General features: G+C 34.0%; 1 protein-coding gene across 3 annotated transcripts in view; it reads right to left on the reverse strand.

Annotated features, from left to right (window-relative positions):
• Window positions 1–23,832, reverse strand: part of CDIN1 (CDAN1 interacting nuclease 1) — a 125,070-nt gene that overhangs the window by 41,317 nt on the left and 59,921 nt on the right. For all 3 annotated transcript variants that reach the window (XM_051621680.1, XM_051621679.1, XM_051621678.1), the window contains 2 exons: window positions 23,120–23,185; window positions 20,007–20,112 (listed from right to left, as the gene is read on the reverse strand). In XM_051621680.1, the coding sequence (XP_051477640.1) occupies window positions 20,007–20,112; window positions 23,120–23,185 (172 nt within the window). The remainder of the gene's footprint in view (window positions 1–20,006; window positions 20,113–23,119; window positions 23,186–23,832) is intronic.

Raw genomic sequence — 23,832 nt, forward strand, 5'->3', positions numbered from 1 at the left:
TAAATACATTCGTACACTGAAAGTACCCACACAACAGTTTCCAGTGAATAAGTGTAACAGCTTAATACAAGGGATAATACTCTCTCCTAGTGCTACGTCAGATGTTGGTTCCTGTCGTGACCATCCTGTGACTTTCAGGAGCAGAAACCATTTTCCTATGTGTTTTGATAAGCAATATGGTAGCTAGTATTGTTTACATGAAAAGTATCAGAAATCTCAGCTAGCACCAGTTAAACTTTTATACCTCAAAGATGTTTTTTTATACCCTATGTTTGCTGGCAGACTATCTTGCGGTCTTCTGAATGTAATATAAGTGGTTTCAAAGAGGAAAAAAAAAGTTAGAAATCAGTGTTTTTTGCTACAATTTTTTAATATTTTAATGAATTTGCAAATCTTATCTGTCTCCTCAGGTAGAAGTCACCTTTCTAGTTGGTTTCCTGCCCACTTTTTGAAGATGGTGGGGCATTAAATGCTAAGAGAAATGCTAAAGGAACACAGATTGACATCATGCTGAGTGCTCTTACTTGCAGAGGAAAACAGAAGTAATACCAGCTGAAGATTAGTATCCTCTTTATACCCAAAATCAGGGATGTACAGATTCTCAGAGAGTGCAAGGCAAGGTGTGACTGAATTCTCTCACAACACACTTTCAGCTAATTTTTTCTCCTCTTGATATGATATTAAATCATGCAGTATAAAGTCCTGCTAGGAGAAAGAAATAATTAAAACTGCATTTTGCTTTTTAGAAGTTTACTCTTGTCCCCATTCAGTCAGCCCTTAATCCTCTAGGAATATCTAACTTCCAAAATTTACATTCTGTATGGTTTGATGATCAACAACATCGACTGTCTCCCAGAATAGAACTGTAAAGTTTTAATGTGATAAGTTTATATTTAATAAACTAAGGATAAATGAAAACCGATTTAAATGTTTTAGCAAAATGGAGCCAGCAGAAAGGCAAGATGCATGGCCTATTGCGACCTTACTGGTGTGCTGCAAACTATTTTGGGGGAAAAAACAAAAAAAAGGTGCTCTCCATGCTCTCCAGTATCTGGTAGTTATGCTTGTGAAGAAAGACTAAAAATTCATAGAAAGCATAACTAAGAATGGAAGATCTGTGTACATAATCAGATAAAGAATGCTACTGTCCTAGCAATGAAACTGGACTTTGACAAAAAGTCCAGTCCATCCAAAGATGAACATATTAATGGCTTATATAAAGAATGGAATTTGGGGCACTGAAAGGAAGGACTTTAGAAAGAAGAGACTGATTACACAGCCCCTAAAGTAATAATTCAGATAAAGCATATGGGTGAATGTAAAAGAGCAACAAAAATAATGAAGAAAATTATTATACACCACCACAACACATGCCATAGAAGTAAAAGGCTGAAAACCAGAAAACCTAATTTTAAATTGGTATGGTTTGAACTGGAAAGAAATATAATTTTAGGAGAGTAATACAGTTTCAGTAAGGTACCGCCTATGTTCTGAGATAAGTTGGTCATAAGAATAGGACTCTACAAGTTAATACTGTGAATGGAAACACTATATAGGCAGCTTTCAGGACTGGAATAATAAAACCTTTCAGCAAGTATGGCCTGCATAGCTCCTAGATCGTTAAAAGGTATTGTGTAAAATCACATAAAAATTATGGAGGAAGAAAAGCCAAAATCAACATAGGTGACTACAGATTTGAAGATTATTACTCTGATGTTTGGTAAATACAAACACTTAAGTTATTTTTGTCATCTGGTTTGCCTTAATCAAGAGCTAAAAATTCATTTATAACACTATACACAAATGCTGTGTTTATATCAGGATCATATGCAGCTTGCATGAAAAAGTATACATGAAAATAAAGAACAGCAATTTATGTAATGGTCAAGGACAACCAATAACAAAACAACCAAATTCCCGTTGTCAAACATAATTTACTAAGTGTATGTATTTTTTTTTTTTGTTAAAACAGTAATTATTAAAACTGAAGTGATATGGGTGAGTGTTTATGACTTCTTATTAAAAACCCTGACTTAAAGCAGTGTTCATTTAAGCTTAAGGTTAAATAAAATCATGTAGAGATCTCGGTGCGATGGCCTAGTGACTTTATATCCTCTTGTCAAACCTCAGCAGTTTTATTTGTAGTGATACATGCTGGAGAAGGTTGGAGGTCAAAGTTGAAAGGAGGGCCAACAGGAAAGCCAACCAACTTCTTTCAAAAGATTACAAACTTTAACATACTAGGATCTGTCGGCAGTTACTGCTAACTTTGTAAGTCTACATTTGTGTACTCTTCTGTCACCTGATCCCCAAACTCCAGACCAACAGGTTTTAAAATCCTCCCTCTTATTACATTCCTTCAATTATTCCTTCATAATTTTCTTACTGTCTTTTATATTCTGTTAGCGCTTAGCTCTTATTATCAATTTTCAGAACAACATTAAGAGCTAGATAATTTTTTTTCCTCATTTTCTTCAGCTTAATTTTCTCTCATACCCTGAAAATTGAAGACAGGATCTGCCAACTTAGGAAATCTGGCATTAAATGTAATAGCAGCACAGTCTACTGGACTATAGCTCTTCAGATTTCCCTTTCTCCCACTTCTTTCTCTGTGACTTTCTTAAAAAAAGATAATACAGATATAAATTAAGAAATAAAATCTCATAGTAACACAGAACAGTTTAGGTCAAAAGGCACCTCTAGACATTGTCTAGTCGTATTCCAAGCAGAGTGAACTACAGATGGTTGCTCAGAGCTTTGATCAGCTGGGTTTTGAATATTTCCAAGGATGGAGACTTCACAATCCCTCTATCATCTTTGTGGCCCTTCACTGGATTTGGTGTAAGTTACTGTCTGTCTCAGTACAATTGTGGATCTTATGCTCTATCTAATAACATAACTGAAAGCACCAAAATATTACACAGGTCAAAACTAGTACCGATGGCTGCTTTATTCTTACTTGCACTGAGGACAGTGCACATTTTTCCACTGACATGAAACAGAAGTAAAAATCTACTAGATAGATGATTCTATGCAGAAGATGATAATGTATATTTACTGTTTATGCCAGGACGGCCACAGGAATATTTCAATATTAAATACAATGATAGGTTTTTTCTCAGTTATATGCATTTGATAGTATTTATACAATAAACAACTTTTCTCACACTATATCCAAAACCCTTAATCTGCAGGTGTACAGAAACCAGTCTACAGTTATCCATTATTATAATTCTACAGATCTGCATTTTGAAAGGAATAACTATTCCAGAAATTCAACACATAATATTATTGCTGCTGTAGAAAAACAACATAGCAGAAAAATCTATTATGCTTAACTTCTATATTTATATAAAGGTAAATTCACATCTACATCAATTTTTTTTTAAGCATCAGACTTCACCTTAAGCTTCTCCCACTCTTCCACTCCCTCTTTGAAAACCCAAAGAAAAACATTTGGCAGAAGAAATGATTCTGCATTCCACATCACATACCATTTAGCTGTTGCTACATTTTTAATTATGCAAAACTCAATGGGCTCTAATAAAATCTGACTTGGTAATTAATACTCAAAAACATACAGCATGAGCTACTGAAAGGAATGTTCTACTCAAATTCCCTCACGTCATAGAAAAGATGCATGCAGCACAGTATATTTCTCCATAGGTGAAAAAATATCCCACGATGTTAACAGCTTTTTTTCATCCTATCTGCAATTAACGAAAGAATCTTAACATGTTCCATTGTTAAAAAATTTGATTTTTCTAGTAGTTTTAGTTCAGAAAAATTCACAGGTGTGTATCATAGCAAAAACAGGGAGAGAGTACTAGAGGTGTAAGAAATGTTTACCTAAACAGCAAAGCACAACTTTAAACTATTATTTTACTTACATGCACAACAAGAACAATGAAAATGTTACAGTATTATGTTTAAATTTCGTAATTGTGTTACATTTCTGTAATTCAGACGTACATACATATATACACGTATACATATTCTGAGGCAAAATCTACATTATGATGCAGAGGTTCCAGAGATCTGCACATGAAGTGGTCTCTCCCACCATGCCAATTCCTAAGAATTAGCCTAATGTTGTGGTCTGTTCAAGCGAGGGAGAGGGCAGAGACTGAGCAGGCTAAGGGTCTTAGTGCAATAAATCCTACTGGTAATGTGGCAATCAAAGAAATTTTAAAAAAACCCTACAAGAGTATTAATTTTCAGAGCTGCACAGGATGATTTTACAGAGAAGGCCCAGAAAAGTAGAGGTCTGGTGCGATTTTACAACTGGGAAGGTCTTTCCGTAACAGCGAGAATGCAGACTGCTCTCTCTGAACTTTTTCCCCTGGACATTTTGCAGAGAAGTATGATTTGAGTGGTAGTTTGACACGATTTGTATTTGTCCTAGAATCCTATCCTTTATCTCCTTAACGCAAGCCAAAAACCATCTGGAACTTTATGTTGTTTTCGTAACGCTTTATGCCAAAAGACAGACAGTATTCCTGGATTCTTTTTCTCTTGACACAGTCACTATAAATGGTGATAAGAAAGTTACGAGAAGATCTGTGCGTACGTTTACACTACAGCTACAAGAGTAGAGATTTTTCACAGCAGAACATACTTGTACATCTGTATCTGTAGTGTCTTTTACCCTGAGTTTTAAGAAAGCACCTTATCAATTTTAAGTTCGACATTGCACTATTTTGATGCAGAATCAGGCTTTTACGGGGAGTGAATATTAAATATAGAAGCAACAAGCAATTTGCTTGAGGGTACTAAAGAGATCAGTGATGGAATGGAGATTCAAAGCTGAATTTATAGCCATTAAAGCTTACCTTGTCCATTGCCCAGAGGCAGATGCATGATAACCACTGTTACTGAGAATCATAACACATTAGAGTGTAAATGAAGACCATTATTTCTACCTTGGTCTTCTTATTATTGGCATCATTAAACCCCCAGCTTGTATTGAGGCTAGATGTGCTAACTACTGGGCAAACACATAAGGGAAAAGAATCTGCCCTACAAGAAGTCAGATTAAGCTTTCAGTCCTCTGATAATGTACATTTCTGCATTTCTGTCTTGAATGCTACATTTTGAAGTAGTGATAAAAAATGTCTGCTGTTTTTAGTAAAGGATTATCATCAGTAAGGAGAGTTTTTTAGATGTAGGAAGCAGGATATTAAAAAGAAACATAATTTAAAAAATAACGTAATTACACACGAAAAAGTAAAATTAATTAATTAATTATCATGCAAAAAATTAACATACTGCACGGTAGTATTTTTTACTTAATTTAGTGTGCTTACCAAAGTGTAAAAGAGTCACTACTGGAAACCAGTCACCTCTGGTAGAATAACGGCAATGAAGACATAAAACCCCAACTACACAAAACTTTAGTGAGCAAAAAAAAAATCCCTATTAGAAAGGCAAAGCAACCAGACTCAATATTTGACTTACAAGTCCAACAGAAGTGATCAAAACTAATGATTCTGCAGGCGTCCATCAGCTGCAGACTGGAGAATATCAGATTGAATCAGCCCTACCACATCAGGAGGGCTGAGTGGGAAGAAAGGAACACAACCCATTGAAAACACTGTGGTGGATCACTGGAACAGGTTGCCTGGAGAGGTGGTGGTGGCCCCAGCCCTGGAGACATTCAAGGTCAGGGCTCTGAGCAACTTGTTCTAGTGTGAGATGTCCCTGGTTACTGCAGGGGGGTTGGACTAGATGACCTTTAGAGGTCCCTTCCAACCTAACACATTATATGATTATATGATTCTATGACATTTTCAGCAGTATCTTAGCCATCTTTTTCATAGGATCATTGCCGAGTGTATGACACAAATGCTGTGGTATTCACTTGTGCTCCACTTCAAGGTATGTGTGCAAGCAGAAAACAAACCCTTATTTTTTAAAAAAAGAAAAATCACCAACTGCAAGAACAGGGATGATTTTCCATTTCTATGATCAGTGACAAAGTGAACACTGTTATGAATTAACAAATCAAACTTAATTTAATAGAGGATATAGCAAGACTCTAAATATTGAACTCATGTTTTCATTATGAACATGCTTTATAATGCACTTGGGCCAGCAACTGTAACAACAAAAGTGATAAGACTTTTAGCATTTGCTGAAAATGCACTTCAGTTAAGTTGATTTAGCTGTAAAAAAACTTCCTGCACAAACACAACTTGCATGCAGATTAATTTGGTACACAGCTACAAAAACCAATCGGTCAATGCAATTGATGTGTGTGCACCAGTGTGAGAGAAAACAACATACAAAAACTTCATCAGTAATGCACGAGGCTAAGCAAGGGAGCAAAACTACTTTGAAAAGACAGCAGTCAATGCTGTTTATAAGCCACTGCTTATCACATGCAAGCTCTTTCCAGTTTGCCAGAAGTGGCATAATTCAGTAGTGCAGAACAAGTGCTGAAGTTAAATTTTCAACACACCACACGACCAAAAAAATTATTAGCAAATTCATGTTTTGATTACATGAGAAGAAAAAAGCAGAAATTCAAAATATATTTTGAAATATATTTTGACAGTATATGACCCAGATACCTTTAATGAGTAGGAGCCTACTTATTCTACCAAATAGGCAGATAAACTTCTGCCAATATGTCTGTTTTATTTTTCTGTTGGTAATTGCGATAACACAATTTTACATTAAGAAGCTAAATGTTCACTCTATTTTTTTTAAACAAATCCTCGTTAAAAGCATAACAAACCGAAATTCGCCAACAGGTAAAATCACTCAGCTAAAAAAACCTGAAATATGTTCTAACATACTGTCCATGGTCTATGTGTTAAAAGCTAAAGGACATAAATCTACACACACAAAACAAAGCTATCACTGCTGTGTGGACTGCAGAATATTTTCACAGCTATTTTTCCTCATCCTTGGAAACTTACACTACTCACTACAGTAACATCCTGGAATGTTATAACATTTTGGATTTCTTTGAAATGAAAAGTCCATTTTATGTTTTTTTAATTAAAACTATTTCCCTGAAAGGTCTTTAAAGGCTCTACAAACTACCTTGTATTTTATTATTGCTGACAGTTATCTAAACCACGCTTGAATGCCTTCTTTATCCTTTAGTGAACAATTGAAAGATCATATGCTAAAGACTTCTGCTTTCTCTTCTTCAGTCCTATAATTAAAGCATTTTAATACATTTCTTCATAGTCATTAAGAGAGCACAATGTGAAAAATTAATGAAACGAGACAATTTTGAGTTTAACTACCATAAATACATACAACATAAATTTGTCTCAATTGTAGGTATGAAAAAAAGCCTCCTTGAAATCACATGATGAGATTACTGAGTTGTCTAGATTTTGCTTTTGCTGTCTAAGGGTATTTAAATGATGTATGGTAGCCTGACAATACTACAGTGTTGTTACATACCCTACAAGAGAGGTAAACATTTCTGTCAAACATTCAAATTCCACTGGTTTTAGTATGTTTTTGTTTAGCTTATGTATATGTCTTTAAAAAACAGGTATTGCTGGATGATGCTGAAATGGAGGAGGAAAGGGACGAGAGGAAGCAAGACAAAGACATATAAAGGGAAAAATGATCATAAGTCAATTGTAAAAAAACCTGACATATAATGTAAAATACCACTACAATAACACATACTTACAACAGTACTTTAATAATACTTACAATAGAATAAGCAATATTTTCTTAATTTGGATAATTTTCTAAGAAACAGAGCTCACTATATTAATGTAGCACACATTTTTTGCAACAGACATGTTAGTAAGTGGGGCTTTTTTCACACTGTGAAAGTAGTTAAATGTTTCTAAGCATATCATCATAACTTCTATATACACTAATTAAATACAGGGTGCAACTGTACTATAGCAACTTTATTACTGAGTATTTCCAAAAGTGTTACTAATAAGCAAATTATACAGATTATCTTTAAAAATTTACTAAAGTTTTTTGAGGTATAAGTTCTTTGTGCTTTCTCAACCAAATGTTGAAAAGACACAGTGCAACATAAAGCAAAATATTAGACTATTTTTTTTTTCCTTAAGTAGACATACACACACACCCACCAAAGTTGTTCTCCAGAAGATTTTTTAAGGTTGCCAGACTGTTATATTATAAACAACCTTATTAGTCCTTTATAATTACAATAGGTACCTCTGGACAAGATCGAGCAGACATGACAAATGCTTCTGACTTCTTTTTAAATCGAAGCTGGAAGGTCATCGCTGAACAAACAGAATGCTCTACAACTGGGGCCATAAATTGTGAAAGCTACCAAAAGGTAAGTTTTTTTTATATTCAAAATAAAAAATATTCTGTTCAGCCTTTTCTGTGTAAAATTGAGAAATAATGGGGTGAAATAGTTTAAAAAAGAAAAGTAACTAAAGAAAAATAAATCCTTACAAACTTCATTATCACACTTCTTTCAGCAGCTGAACCTGTATTTTAGTATTTATGCAATGTCTTTTAAGTATTGCTTTATTTTACTAATATCTTCTTAAAGATAATTCCATAATGATGATTTACCTATGTTTGCATTTATTTTTTTTCAGCATTATGATGAAAATGTGGATACTTACAAAAAATCAGTCAGTCTCAAATCTATGGGATTTGCTTACTGTTATCCTCGAAACTGACCAGTAAAAGGGTAAAATACTACTATGCATTTTTATTTTGGTTTAGGATCATTTAACAGTACTGGTAGTTTTCAGTTAAATTTTATTTGTTTGGAGATAAACAGTAACTTAAGAGACTGGAACTGGAAACCAGCTGATGGATCTCACTTTTAAATTGCATATTTCAGTTTGGAGAGGAAATGTAAGGAATGAATTAGCTGCAAACTCGATGAAAATTAGTGGTATAAAACAAAAGAAAACGAAACCTTCAGTTACTTTACTTATAGTTAGACTGAATGAAATTGTAAATCAACAAAAGATTTGAATAGCACTCAAATCAACAGCTTTACCTAATCAAAGTTCTAACAGAGCATTAAGTATACTATTTGAAACAAATACGAAGTAAATATGAAATGAGAACAACTTTAAAAAGAACCATATGAGAAGCAAAACAGTAAAATCACCGAAATTCAAGCAAAGGAAATGTGAACTAAAATGTATGATGGGCAATTAAGTACCTATTTTGACAATTCTAAGTGGTCAAGTTTTTAAAGTATGACACACAAACCTTAACCTATCTATCTATGAGTGATAAATGAGGCATTTTGTGTCATTACATTCCCATAAATCACTTTCTTTAACTGCTGATGGCTTTTATCAGGTCTAACCTTTTCAAGCTTCTATCAGAGTGCGAACATTTTCAACTTTGACACATACGCAGTTTACAAATTCTGCAGCTGATTAACTCTGGACAGAAGCTCACTGCCATCATTTTCTTCAAGTTGGGTTACAGCTTCAGTGTCTCAAAAACTCACATGCATCCTTCATAAACCAGAAAATCTCATTTAGTATATTGTGCTGTTTTGCAAAGGATGTAATATATTTCTCCTTTTGAAATAAATAAATGAGAATATACTTGCAAAATATTCTTCTACAGAGTCTGAAATATGTGTATTTTATTTAAAATCAAGTAAACAGTACATTTCAAATAAAGAGATATACACAATGTGATCAGTTTCACATGACTTTATAATTTAAACATACTTGGGATCAAATCAACTTGATTATATGTCAAATGTTGTGGTCAAAGTCTCTGAGGTAAGGAACGATAAGAAGTTGAAGAAAACCTAAAAATTGCAGCGTTTTATAGATATGATACTACAAAATATTGCAATTGTAAGCTGATCATGATCATGGGTTCTTCAATCATTTTGTGGGATGTCTTGTTGAATTCTTCTATGAACTGTTTTTTAAATGTCAAAGATTGTAAATTGCAGTATCTCAAAATTTTACATTTGAAATATTCAATGTCAACTTTATAGCACTTAGAACATGAAATAAATTTAACTATGATAGACTCAGAACACAATAAATGCAACTGCAGAAAAGAAATACATGAGACAACATTTTATCATGCATAAGGGAACCCAAAGACTTTAAGAAGCTCTTGCTTTCTGCAGGAACTAAAATTCAGTTACATATTTGCATGCCAGACTCTTGCTACAAATAGCTGATAAAGGTGCCTTCAAAACATTTTAACTTACTGTACTATACCAATAATGAGAACCTAGCAATACACTAGTTCGTTCTGTCTTAGTAGAATCAAGTAATTAAGAATGGTAGTAAATTTTTAAATCTGCATTTTCACAGTTTTTATAAAATGTGCAGAATATAATTTAATTCAGATGTATTTTATCTGTTGAAACAAGCAGTGAAATATTAATCGAAATGCATTTACAAGATGTAATTGATCTAGACACTGAAACAAAGCTCAAGTTTAAAGAGATACTGTCTTTAATAATATTAGTCAGACTGAAGAAATTTTCATGTTGGTTATGTGACCACTGGAAGCCTGGTACTTCAGATGGTATTAGCTTTGATAAGAGCTAACTAGACATCAGACCTAAATAATGAAACTTGAACAGACAGCCTTAGACCACGCAAATAAAATGTCCACAGAGGCACGTGTGCAGTTGATTGTCTCTTGTTGATAAAAACCAAATCTTACAAAAACAGTGGATGAAGGACAGTTGTTTTTGGTTTTGTTGTTTGTTTTTTTTTTGTTCAGCACTACAGCTAAAACAGTCTTGCAATGTCAATATTTAAGGCCTATCCATGAAAAATTAAAAAGGTCTTTATTTCACTAATCATGTCACACTTTAGAAAAGCTGTGCAGTTACACTTTGACAGTTCAGATGTGAATCCTGGAATGGCTGTAAGTATTCATGACAAAGACATATTTATCATTTAAAACAAAAGGACAAATTTCTTGATGTTCATATCACAGACTAGTGATGGATGAGAGCATGCAAATAAAATGACAAACCAGAAGGACCACAGATGCTTGCTACTTGGATTAGGAGAGGGAAATTAAGATCTCCTTCCTAAATTATACATACAAATACATACACAAGTTTGTATAAGACACTGCGTAAGCATAGGAGCTTTGTAGGTTCTCAAGCAGACATGCTACAAATCCTAACTAGCTTAACTGCCAATTTTTACTCAAGGTCAGAAGCAGCCACATTTAGTAAAGAAAATAAAACATTCGCTTTGACCAGTTAATTGCTTATGAATTTATACATTCAGAAGCAATTTTAGCTCCTTATATTAAAATTCCACAAACAATGAGAGAGAATATTATAACTTCTTTTTCTTTTTTTTTTTTTTTTAATTTGTTCCCTACTGCTTTCATTCTAGGCTAAAATTATGCTTACGTGACATACATTTATGAAATTTAAAATTGCATAAAATCCATGTAAACATCACTGAAAACAAAAAATGTAGATGGTTTATGTAGGATGCAATATTGCAAGACAAGTGTGGAGCTTCAGAACCAAATATTTATTTTAAGTTTTTATATTTTTGATAACGTAAAGTTGTCTTATTTCAGTGTCTTTCTTTATGTGTACCTAAAACGTATCAAACTAATTACGTGGATTTAACGAGAACTCCTAAACATCAAGAACTTTACTTATTGAGGATGACAGTCACGACTGCTCTCAGTGAGACAGCCAAAACTTCATTAAATTTGTAGATTTGTATACAGTGGCAAGGTCCAATGAAGCCAAATGATACCTTCATAAAGTACTTGTCAAATTATGGCATCATCCATCTCCTTAAAATCCAGCTTTCTTTTTCTCCTTTAATCAGGTAGTAACTGTAAAACAGATCCCTCTGATACCTTTTCCATTAAAATTCTGCAATGAATTCCTCAAAAAAGTACCCTGGTCACTCTAGTCACTCTACTAACCAGAGAGCTACTCATAAAATGTGTTTGTTAACACCTTGCTGCAGTTACAAAACCTACAGATGAAGTAGTAAAAAATGTAAATACACTGTAATCTAGAATAACTGCATTTTTAACAAAACACAAGTCCCCCACATACAGTTTTCAAGAACTTAAGAGTAGAAACATTTTATAATCTATAGAAAAGTATGTAATTGAACATAAACTGGTGATACTGCGGGAGGGAAATATATTGAATTAAAAGTATTCTTAATGCAAAAGCAGTTTTATTATTGTAAAAATATTTTTATCTCACCTTTTGAGCAGAAATGCAAAGTAAAGAATTATATAATGTATTTTTGAAGTGTAGTGTTTAAAAAAATACACCGACTCCAACAATAATTTTCCTCTGTCACACGGAAACCCTAGTAAAACACATGTAATGATGTGTTTAATGCAACTTATCCAAATACCCTGGGTGGCTCCTTTAATACAAGATTAGTGTCCTTTGGAAAGCAGATTCTTGTGCTCTGGAAATGCAAATACATATTGTGCAATCTCCAAGAATAAACAAAATGTGGACAGTTTCAATAGATATTTTTCAGTCTCATACTTAATCAGGAGAAACTGCTCTGGTGGTTGAGCACTAACTTGGGACTCCACAGTGACAGTACTTCTTTTTGTCTAAGCCAAGATTAACTGGAAACAAGGAATCTGTACAACTGTGTGTAAATGTGATTCCTGTCCACTAACTGGCCAGGGACCACTGAATCTATTCATTTTATACCTCAAATTTCTCTTAGATTGTGCACTGTCTTCACCAGTTTCAGGTTTCTACATGCTTTATTTATTGTGAGTCTTATCTGTAATCAGCTATTGTTTTTATTTATTTTTTTCCTATATAAGTACAAATAGTTTTATATTCTACATATAGTAGTTTATAATTCAATACACTCAAGGCGGCTTAAGACACAACTAAATTCCTCCACCTCTTGGACCTTTTTTGAAAAATTTACTGGATGCTCAATATATATAATATTCAATAGCATGTGAGAATAATTTTTATGCAACTCTGATAGTTAGAAAGATAGATAACTCAATTATTAGATCATCTATCAAAATATTCAGATGTATAAGAGGCTACTAAAAAGATTGATGACTGAGAAAGTCCACTGATTCTCTAGCCATCATATTCACACATTTGGCTAGACAACATTTTTCGCTGCCTTCACAAGCAAGCTTCATTACCCATCACTCCACTGAAAAGAGTTTATTATAAGGCTGCCATCTTGGCAAGACTATTATTTAGATGACAAATGTTGGGGGAAAAAGTGTGTCTAGATTTTTTTTTTAAGATGAGCTTTTTGACAGATAAAACAAACAGCATCTACATTTCTAATTAACTTAAATTTGGCATATACAAATACAGGCCAGTAAAGCTATGATATGCTACTAGATTATCTTCTGTCTGAATCTTGCCCTTAATTTGTAAAATGTAAATTAACTAATTAGAAGAAAAGCAGCATTATTTGTGACAAAATGCTTCTTCTACTTCTTTGCTTTGTGACATTTATGATCAACTGTAGTCCTTCATTCTAACTTCTAATAGATGGATAATTATGCTCATACTAATTTATTAGGCTATTTGTATTTTAAACCAAATGAAAATTTTAAGAGTTCTGAAGGCAAGGAACCTCAATACACTGCAAGATGCAGTTAATTATATACTTGTCAGCTTTACTTCATTTGCGATATGATGCTGTTTACATGTATATGTGGCATGAATATAGGTATGAAGGTACTACTTTCAGTATTCTCAGAAGAAAATCTCATTAATAGTCTTAAAATTTCCTCAAAATCTCTGTATCTTTTCTGTGCATGACGCATAGTAATAATGATATATTTCTGCTTTGTTCCTTAGTATTAAGAGTTAAATTTAGCTTTATACTCCTGCTTCTGTCCTCAATTACCATTTGAAATGGATTAGACTAGCAAATATAGAATTACATGAAGGAAGGGGGAGCTGGTAATTCGTGAGTTTTAGCCCAGCAACTTGACCTTGTTAAATGAAAAATATATGATATCATAGTTTACAGGAAGAGACTCTTTCTGCTTTTCTTTCGTTTTAACTATTACCAGGTAGATAAAGACTCAACACTACGAAATACATTGAAAATGTCAGATGTAAATGTCAATTAAAAATTACAAGGAATTCTGAAAGGTAAGGTCTGTGGGGGGTTGACGTTCTTTGACACAGTGGAGTGTCTGCAACCAGGCCTTTGGCAAGCATAGCAGGATCTATGCTGTCAGCTCTTATTGTACATAAACTTAGATGCTTGTCTAATCTGAATGAGAAATACCAGGAAAATTGGAGCTGAAGCCTTGCAGTAATGTGGATGGAAGCTGAAAATGCTCTATCTGCACTACAGGAGTCTCCTGTGGCATGATAATATTTGAGACAGTACAGAAAAATATAAAAGAAAAAAAAAATGAACAAAGCTGTGTAGTACTTAATTTACTACTTTTTAAGTTGTGAATGCAAACTTAAGGCTTAAGAGGCTTAAGTAATAGATTTAAATTATAAGGAAAATCCCAATTTAATGTCCAAAAATTACAATATCTAAGGAGAACAATATATGAAAATGAATATTAATATCAATCATTGAAATGTAAATACTAGTATAAATATGGTATGGTCTGTTCTTTCTTTGCTTTGACAAAAATTAGTTTTGCTACAAAATAAAACACCCTACAATGCTCAGCCAAACAATTAACATCATAGGAATGCTTGGCATGAGCCATGGTCTCGATGAAAAATGTCTTCATGCTCTGTTATTCAATCATGTTCTTAAAGAGGAAATGACTGGTAAAATCTAAAAACATCACCTCTGAGATAAAGTAAAAAAATTCACTTTTTTTCATAACCTTCATGTTGATTTGTATAGTGTTCACGTGTCATTAAATAAAGATAACAATAATTCATGTCAAGTGCTGCTGGAAATAAGCTAAATGTACCTAGAATGTTTGTGAAGTGCAGAAGATATGTCTATACACATATGTGTGTGATTGTACTCATATATTTCTGTTTATCTTGCAGAATACAATTTTATAATATTTACAAATTAAAACTACTGAATCAGTAAACTAGTAGAAAACAGCACTCTTCACTGTTTTTGATTCTATTCTTCCCCAAAATCAAACATACCTTAGTGCTACTAAGGTTAGGAAATGGGCATGGCAAATTTTAAAGTTAATTATTTTTGAAGAAACTTATCTATGTACAGTCCTAAGCTGCAAGATTAATCAAAAAGTCTCTCTTCTATCTACATCCATTTTTCAGATTAATTTACTAATTCAAGCGGAGCCAGGAGGGAGACAAAAAGGAGCAGAACAAAACCCAGCATGTGTGAAAAACTACAAACATTAGATAGCTAAACAAATCCTAAGTCCCTCAGTGTTGCAGTAAGGTCAAAACCTTTCAGCATTGTACCAGTATGTCAAAATATGTCAACAAACCATCATACTGCAAGAAGAAGAATGACCTTTCAGTTCTTTATGTTTGGGCTGCCAATGAAGCTTTGGATACTGGGTATGCATGAACAGTTTTCCTAGCCACTTGACAAATGCAACTCCCAAGGTTTCCTCCAAGTCAAGTTGTTATGCCACTGGCTTTCAATTCACCAGTACAAATTTTAAACCATTTGCAACTGGAGAATATTGATCTTGTTATAGAACAGACGTCCATAAACCCTCAGCATACCTCCCGCTTCCCCTACAACATACAATCAGACAATAATTATTACTTAAACAGTCTTCACAGTAACATGTCAAACCATTTCAAACAGCTGCAGAGAAAAAAATTATTTGTATCACTCTAATTAAGTCTGTTTTCACATATGATTGATTCATATAGTCAACTGCAAAGGAATTTGAACACAACACCCTTCTCAAAAAACCCAAAGAACACATCATCTGTGTTTGTGACAGAAACACAATATTTTACATTTTTTTATGTTTATATTTTTCTGTAACACCTTTTTTAATCTACAGGACTCTGGTAATTTTACTGTGACTGTTAGTTATAAACAAGTCTCAAGATCAGACATAATGTATTAATTAATAACACATTTAATCATGAATGTAGACTTCCAAAAAGTGTGATTACTATTTCAAAATTACTTATGGGAAACTTTTATTTATTCTTGCAAAAATCCAGAAGCACAGGATTAACAGCATTTAGAATACAAGCAAATGGGGGAAAAAATTGAGTACAGGGATGACTTACCATTCTTATTCAAAGAGAACATGAAATGCGTCTCTTTCACAATGTCAAATTACGTTTAGTTTAATATCAGTGTCAAATATGACATTTTCCTATGGTCAAACAGTAAAGTTTCTTTAGCTAATAACGGCATCAAGATTTCTCTTGGGACTTTCTAGAAATTACATTCCAGAATGTACATATACTTCAGCCAGGCTTGCAGAAGACAGAAAATGTAAATTGCTGTATTTGAGTTTTTATCTTCTTACAGCAAGACACTGACAGTGCACCTCCTAATTAGTATTTGGACCATATGTTGCTGATCTCTATATGCCTCTTAGAAAAAAAGCAGTCATGCCTATCAGTTCTGACTGTGTCTTTTACAGCCAGGACTCCAATTTTTAAGATAGAAAAAAAAATTAAAAATCAGACAGTATGGAAAAAAAAAAGAAACAGCAACATTCACTTAAACCCTAAAATAACTTCCAACATGTTCTTAGACCATGCTTAAAAGTGCAATCTCTGTTAGTTCTTGTTCATGCTCTCTAAATCACTTTCAGGGACATAGTTCACACTGTTCAATGGTTTTTATCCTTATAGTTACAGAAATACAGCAATGTAGGCCAGTGAACAATGAAAAGTGTGGTATCGACTACATGTGCACAAAGCAATTATATTTTGCACACACAGTTTTCTTGTTTACCCAGTGGCGATGAAAGCTGTAGGCTGCTCAGGGGATGTCACCACTTTGGAGGAACAAGTGAATTGAGAGAAGGCATTCTTTAAGTACATGAGTAATTTTGTTCAGTATATAAAACTGCTTGTTTCCAAAACATCGCTCGGCAAAATCAGTCTGGGAATATGCAAGACCAAACTTGCCTTTCCCTGTTTCTTTATTATTGAAAATTCTCAATATCTGAAGAGTATCTTAAATTACAATTGTGCAAACCCATCGACGAGGTACACTTTGTACATTTTTAATGTGAAGCTTAATTTGAAGATGAGGTTGCAATGCAGCACTGCAACTGAAAATTGCTTAACAATACCATTGATGTATGAGCCATAAAAAGCCTTGCTAAGCTGTCCCTGCAGAACTCAAGAGTAATAAAAAGGTGTTCTTTTGCACTGAGGTGAACAGACATGGTTGACTGCATCTAGGGAGCTGTTCTGTTAAATGAGAAAGTGCCATTTCTGTCCTGTCACTACAGACCAATTTAAGACACTCACAGATTTAGTTAGCACAGAGTACAGGATTTAATGAAATACACACATAACAGCAAACAAGCCACAGCTATGTTCAAAGCTTTCAGTCAGATTGTGTGCAGAATTAAACTTGCATCTGTGACAGATGTGGGAAAACCCTAGAAACTTCTTCAGTCTCGCTCCTACTTTTTGGAGAAAGAAAGAAACAAAAAAGCTTAATGGAAAAGGTCTAAAGCCTCTCACTTTCACTCCTTTCAAAATGTCTAGACCTGTATTTCTATCCACATCTAAGAGGCGATGTTACAGGTTTTCTCTCCAATTTCAATTTGCCTTTAAATTCAACTGACAGTTCAGGTTTACAAAACAAACCCCTAAACTATCAGTTGAGTGTCATGATCTCTCTCTTGTGAACTGATGTTTCTTCTTCAAATGATTTCTCCTTCAAGAGGCAAGGAGACACACAGATGCAGTGAATGGACTGGGAAGCTGGCTCATTTGAGGGGTTCTTCCGTAGGCTCATTAAAAAATACAAAGTTGATTCACAGTTCGTGCAGCTACACCTGTGTCTTTTCATAACAATAATTTCAGAAAGCAAAAGCTAACTGTCTAACCTACACACAGCCTAACCTGTCAAAAACTGTACATTAACCCAACTATCATTATATTACAATAATCTGCAGTAACTCACAACTCATTTCAGAAGATCATGTGGTAATGTTATTTTGGCCAAGTAGTACCAAAATTAAAACTAAAGAGGACTTGTCTTTTAAAAAAAAAACAACCCACAGAAATCTGTCTGATTTCCATAGTTGGCAATCACCGAATTCTAGATTTGGGGAGTAACAAATGTCAATAAGGAGATTTCTAGTTTTCTTTATATGAATGTAAAGTCACTATATTTAAGAATCAACAATTTTTTTAGTTGTTGGCAATACAAAAAGCAGTAATAGAAGATTTGGCAAAATCTCAAAACTACTTCCAAAACAATCTTATTGATCTAGATACCAATTCAGTCTACTGTTGTAGAATATCTCACACATTTTACAGCTCAAACCAAAACACAGATAATAATTTTGTTCACCACAAAAAAACCAGAAACTACAACTTGAACCTTGCCATGGCAATTCTATTGCAAACAAATATATCAGTGCCTTCATCCTACTTGCCTATTCAACTTTCACCCCACCTCAACTTAGTATCTTTATGCTCATGTTATCAATTTAAAATTCACTTATCGGGGCTCCTTTTCTCTGATACCATCATGTATTGCTTCAAACACATTCTTTTTCCTCAGAAAATATTCCAGCCAACATGCTCCCTCCCAGCTTGAGCAGCTCTATTGCCTCTTATTTACACTGATGATACTGTATATAATCACATTTCTTCCTAAAGTCTTGCACTCTGGTTATATGTTTCACAAATTCTTTTCCATAACTTTCCTGTAGTATAGTATCTTCATCCAGTAACTGACAGCCTTCCTGAGGTTCCCATTACCTCAAGTCAAGCTCTCCAAGTCACTGCTTTCTGGGGTCGTCAAATAAGGGTAAGTCCTTCACGTGTCAATCAAGAATTGTTGCTGCAGAGCATAATTCTGAACTCTGATGAGGTTATTTTCAAGACTTGGTTTCCCCTTCTCTGCTGACTCCTATAGAACCTGCTTTTAAAGTATTTCCCAAGCTAAGGCTAGCTATTTTCCTGTCGACATTTCTCATATTCAGCTGAAATATTTCACGGTCACCAGACTAGCCTCTCATGTTAGCACACACTGATTATTTGTTGCATGTTCACATGTTTGTGCCACCTTCTCCACTATCTCTCAGATTTCATTGATGCACTCATGAACACGGAGCAGACTTCTAAACTTACACTTAAAAAAATCTTTTATTAAAACTTTCATTTACCTCACTGACTCACTACCTTGCTTAGGGTTCCACCACGTACAAAAACTGAATTGAAGCATCTTGTTTAGGATTTTTTTGGAAGAAAAATCCTCCACTGAGGGGGCTTCTAGTACCATGGAAAGATATATAAATACATACAACAATGATCTTTACAAGAATAAAGCAGAACTATTTTGATAATATTTAAAGTATCTTTATACCATCAACATGTTCAAAGATTCTGCTCAGTATAACTTACTTCCCTCCTTATGTTCCTGAAAATACCTACTACATTTCTTAGCTTGAAGAAAATTGTTATTACTGCTTAAAATGTAGACAATATTTTTAAAAAATACTTTATCAGAAAAAAAGCAACACTAAACCAGTATTAACCTACATACAATGACAATGAAGTTCTTAACACAAAGCCAACTTGGTTACACTGTGAAGATTTTATAATAAATTTGGCACCTTGCAAGTATTACAAAACGTTACAAAACCATTCAAAATCAAGTATGAAAAAAAATTGATATATAACTTCTGTACCAAAGTAACTTTCTCTGTCATCTAGCACCACTGTAAAATCACCATATATATCTGCTGCATACTAACAATTATGTAAATTTTTCACAAATATGTTAGCATACCAACTTGACATGCTAATTAATGACATGCAAGATGACAGATTAGTAATATGTATTTTGTTCACATGGCTTAATACAAATGTCACTAGTATTTTTTCCAGTAACTTCTTTTAAAAACGCAGTCATATATGTCTATAAGGAAAATTAACAGAAATGTACCTGTTCCAGTAGCTCCAAAACTGGTCCTGCAAATAGGCTTGGTGGCTACTTTCATCACCAAATGAGGCTTTGCTTTCAATCCAGTGAATGACATGTCCTTCAACAGCTAGGGTGACAGCAGAAAATAAAGTGAACACTGAAAATCAAATTCAAAAGCCTCTAAAATGTGTTTTGGAATATCCCATTGACCCACCAGTCTACCACATACTTCATGCTTGCAACAGAGTTACATATTTGTAAAAATATTTTCCAAATATGCAAATAGGACATTTTTTCAAAAAAAGTACCAGAAAATGGATAATTATATCAATTTCAGTTTAATTACACCCTTTTCTAGATATTTGCATTTATTCTAACACAAACAGAATGAAAATAAAAAGAGACTAGAGTAAGTTGTAACTGCATCTTACTTTATGATAAAATTACAGAATCATAGAATGGTTAAGGTTGGAAGGGAACTTAGAGATCCTCAGGTTCCAACCTCCCTGCTATGAGCAGGGACACCTCACACTAAACCAGGCTGCTGGAAAGGAGTTGTCAAGTAAGGAACTGAAGGCTTCTGGTGAATAACAACAAGAGTTACCTAAGCTGCTAAAGATACAAACTTCTCCTCAGCAATCCACAGTGGAAGGTGTGAGAATGGCAAGACAGTTCCTCATAGATATCTGTTTCCTTAATTTGCAAAAATCAGTAATGCTTCACCAGAAAGAAGTGAGGAATAAGAAGGTTTATGTGAAGAAATGCCATTTTGAATTTCTGTTTTTTTCAGTGCTGTGGGATTTGTTTTAGTTCACATCTTTCCTCATTTATTGCAGAACTTAAATTCTAATATTAATAAAACTATACGTACATATTTTTATGTAAAAGAAAACTCCTTTTTGAAATTAACAACCTAATTTTGCAGAAGAAATCATGACACTCACTCTAAAAGAATATTCTTTTTCCAAAACGTAATGTGGAGTAATTGTTTCCCTTATTTTGAGTTCCCTAAGATATTCACAGCCATGGTATCTTAGCCTAAGTTTGACCTGGGATGAGGTACTCAAAGGGCATCCAGACCCAGAAGCACAATACAGAAAGATCAGAAGAAGTAGTGGCAGCACATGAATGACCACAGACGGAAAAATTACTCAGGGAATCTGGGTAAATAACTTACAAAGTCATCATACTAAGTTCTGTATGTTACTACTACCCTGCTGTCAGTAACAAAGTTAACTTTCCTGCCAATCTCAAGTGACTAAAATAATTTGAAGAAAGTAAAGCAGTATCACTATTTGGATTTTGAAAGACAAATCCATGCAGACAAATGGCTATTTTTAACCTTATTTCTAATAGGGTAATATTACAAAACCAGGAATTATTTTTGGTGTTTCCTAGTTTCCCTTCTCAAGTATTAGAAAAATTAGCTCCATCAAGCTGTTTTTCTTGATTCAATTTAATCAAGCTCATGAATAGCTTGGATATAACTGTATCTGTTTCTAATGCATAAGTGAGTATCTTAATACCAAGTATATATTGTGCTTATTGTAGTTCACACTGTTTGGGAATCTTATAAATGTATATAACTACTTGAAGGGCCAGTGTTAAGAAGAGGGAGCCAGGCTCATTTCAGTGGTGCCTAGGGACATGACAAGAGGCAATGGGCACAAACTGAAACACAGGAGGGTCCATCTGAACATCAGGAAACACATTTTAACTGCGAGGGTGACCGAGCACTGGCACAGGTTATCCAGAGAGGTTGTGGAGTCTCCATCCTTGGAGAAAAATCAAAAGCCATGTGGACATAGTCCTCAGCAACCAGCTTCAGGTGACTCTGCTTGAGCAGATGACCACCAGAAAGGTACCTTCCAGACTCACGTCATTCTGTGACTCTATAATTTTGCAATCTTCCCTGATAACTTTAGACTTAATAAAAAACAACCATTCCCTCCTAAGTCCTTAGTAGCTTCCTGAATCCCTCCACAAATAAGAGGTATGGAATTGAAGAAGTAGAAATTAATTGAAAACTCTCCAACTGTTTCAAATATGAAGTGGTTCAGCTACAAAGATATTTTTTGTTTTGTACATACTACATTTTCTTTTTTTTTAAATTTAATTAGGAATAGAAACATCATTAAACTAAGGGAAGTCTAAAGACTTTTCAGAAGACTCTCACAGACATAGTTGCTTATCTACTGCATAACAGATTAGTGTGCTGACATAGGGTATCTCGAGCACTTCCAAGCAGTGAGACATTTTATAGTATGCACTCAATTCCTTTTACCAGTGTACAAATCAGTTAGCTCAGTAAGAACTCCAACTGTTGTCAATACAAAGATCAAAAACCCAGCCATGTATATGACTTCCACACAGTGCCTTCAGCCTTCCTTTTTTCTCTGACAGACACATTGGTAGGCATCTGCAGAGACAGGTGCTGCATTCTAAGAAGGTGAAGTCTTCTGGCATGAAAGTCAACTTACAAAAGGTGATTAATAATCCTTTACACTTGGACAACATGGATGTTTGTTTTTTTTTTTTCCCATGGCCCAGCCACTAGGTCATCTGATTACCTTCTTACATGGCCTCAAAACCAGAAGATGCAGATGAACTTTGACATGACTTTCGTACCTACTTTTATGCCTTCTTACCATGCAGACTTTTAAGGAGCAATCGAGAAACGCAGAGTAGTATTTACATACAAAGTGATAACAAAAGAAAAACTGCACAATGATAAACCTTCATGCAATGACCTATAGGTATAATGGTTATACTGTTAGGACTGCTTGAGCTGATTCAGGCTAGAAGTTTAAGACTTCAGAGTTGAGTTCATAAAGACAGTAGGTAAAGCAGGTTAAAGAGAGTAGGGTTCTTAATGTTATCTTGTTTTTCTCTTTTTCTTTTGTGATAAAAGAGACAAAAATATGCAGAGACCAAAGAAGAAACACTGGGTAACACTACTTATGATCAAACCTCTCTGACACAAACTAGAAGTTCTTAAAATTATTCGGTAACTACTGAAAGAAGAGAGTAATTTGTAGAATCCTATAATACACTCCACTTAAGTAGCCATAATATTTTAGCATGAACTCTTCTATACAAAAATAAAATAATAAAAATTATTTTAAAAGACTTACCTACTGGCACTTCTAAAATAAAGTCTGGTGTTTTGTCATAACCCTTTGCACGGAGCTGATCTTCAGCTATACGTAGAGAAAAAGAACTATTGTTGGTAAAAGTATTCTATTACATAGACAGCAGTATAATTAATTTTATTTTAAATAAGAGTGCAAGAATTACTAATGCAGCAGTACATATCTTTCTTCTGCATGCAATGCTGTGTCAGATTAAATGAACCTTTGTAGAAAACCTAAAGCATGGATATAAAAATGCTTCTTTGTCATCTCTGCATTTTTATGTCTTCATTATAAACATCATTAATTCAAGCTGTCATACAGTATTTTATAACCCTTAAATATTAAAAATAAAGAGGTATATTCACTGATTGAAAGAAGAGTCTCCCCACATCAGTAAACTGTTCAGATTAAACCTACTAACACCACAAATGTAGATATACTGTAGCTGCCTTCTTGGTTTTATTTTAATGTTAGCATGAAGTTGTTAAAAAAGGAACAAGAAAATCCTTCTCTTCCAGAAATTAATTGAAGGACATGGAAACCACAATTTTAGTTTCTCTTGCATCCCGCATTCTATAGAATCTATCCAATTTTAGAACATACAAAGATTCAGAAAGTCTTTCAACAGTAACTATTAAACTCTATTGCTTACAAATATTAGAGCTGAGTATTTCAAGAAACAATAATGAATGAGCAAAATAAAACCACAAAAG

This window comes from Apus apus, chromosome 5 (genome assembly GCF_020740795.1).
Source record: "Apus apus isolate bApuApu2 chromosome 5, bApuApu2.pri.cur, whole genome shotgun sequence".
Classification (NCBI taxonomy): Eukaryota; Metazoa; Chordata; class Aves; order Apodiformes; family Apodidae; genus Apus; species Apus apus.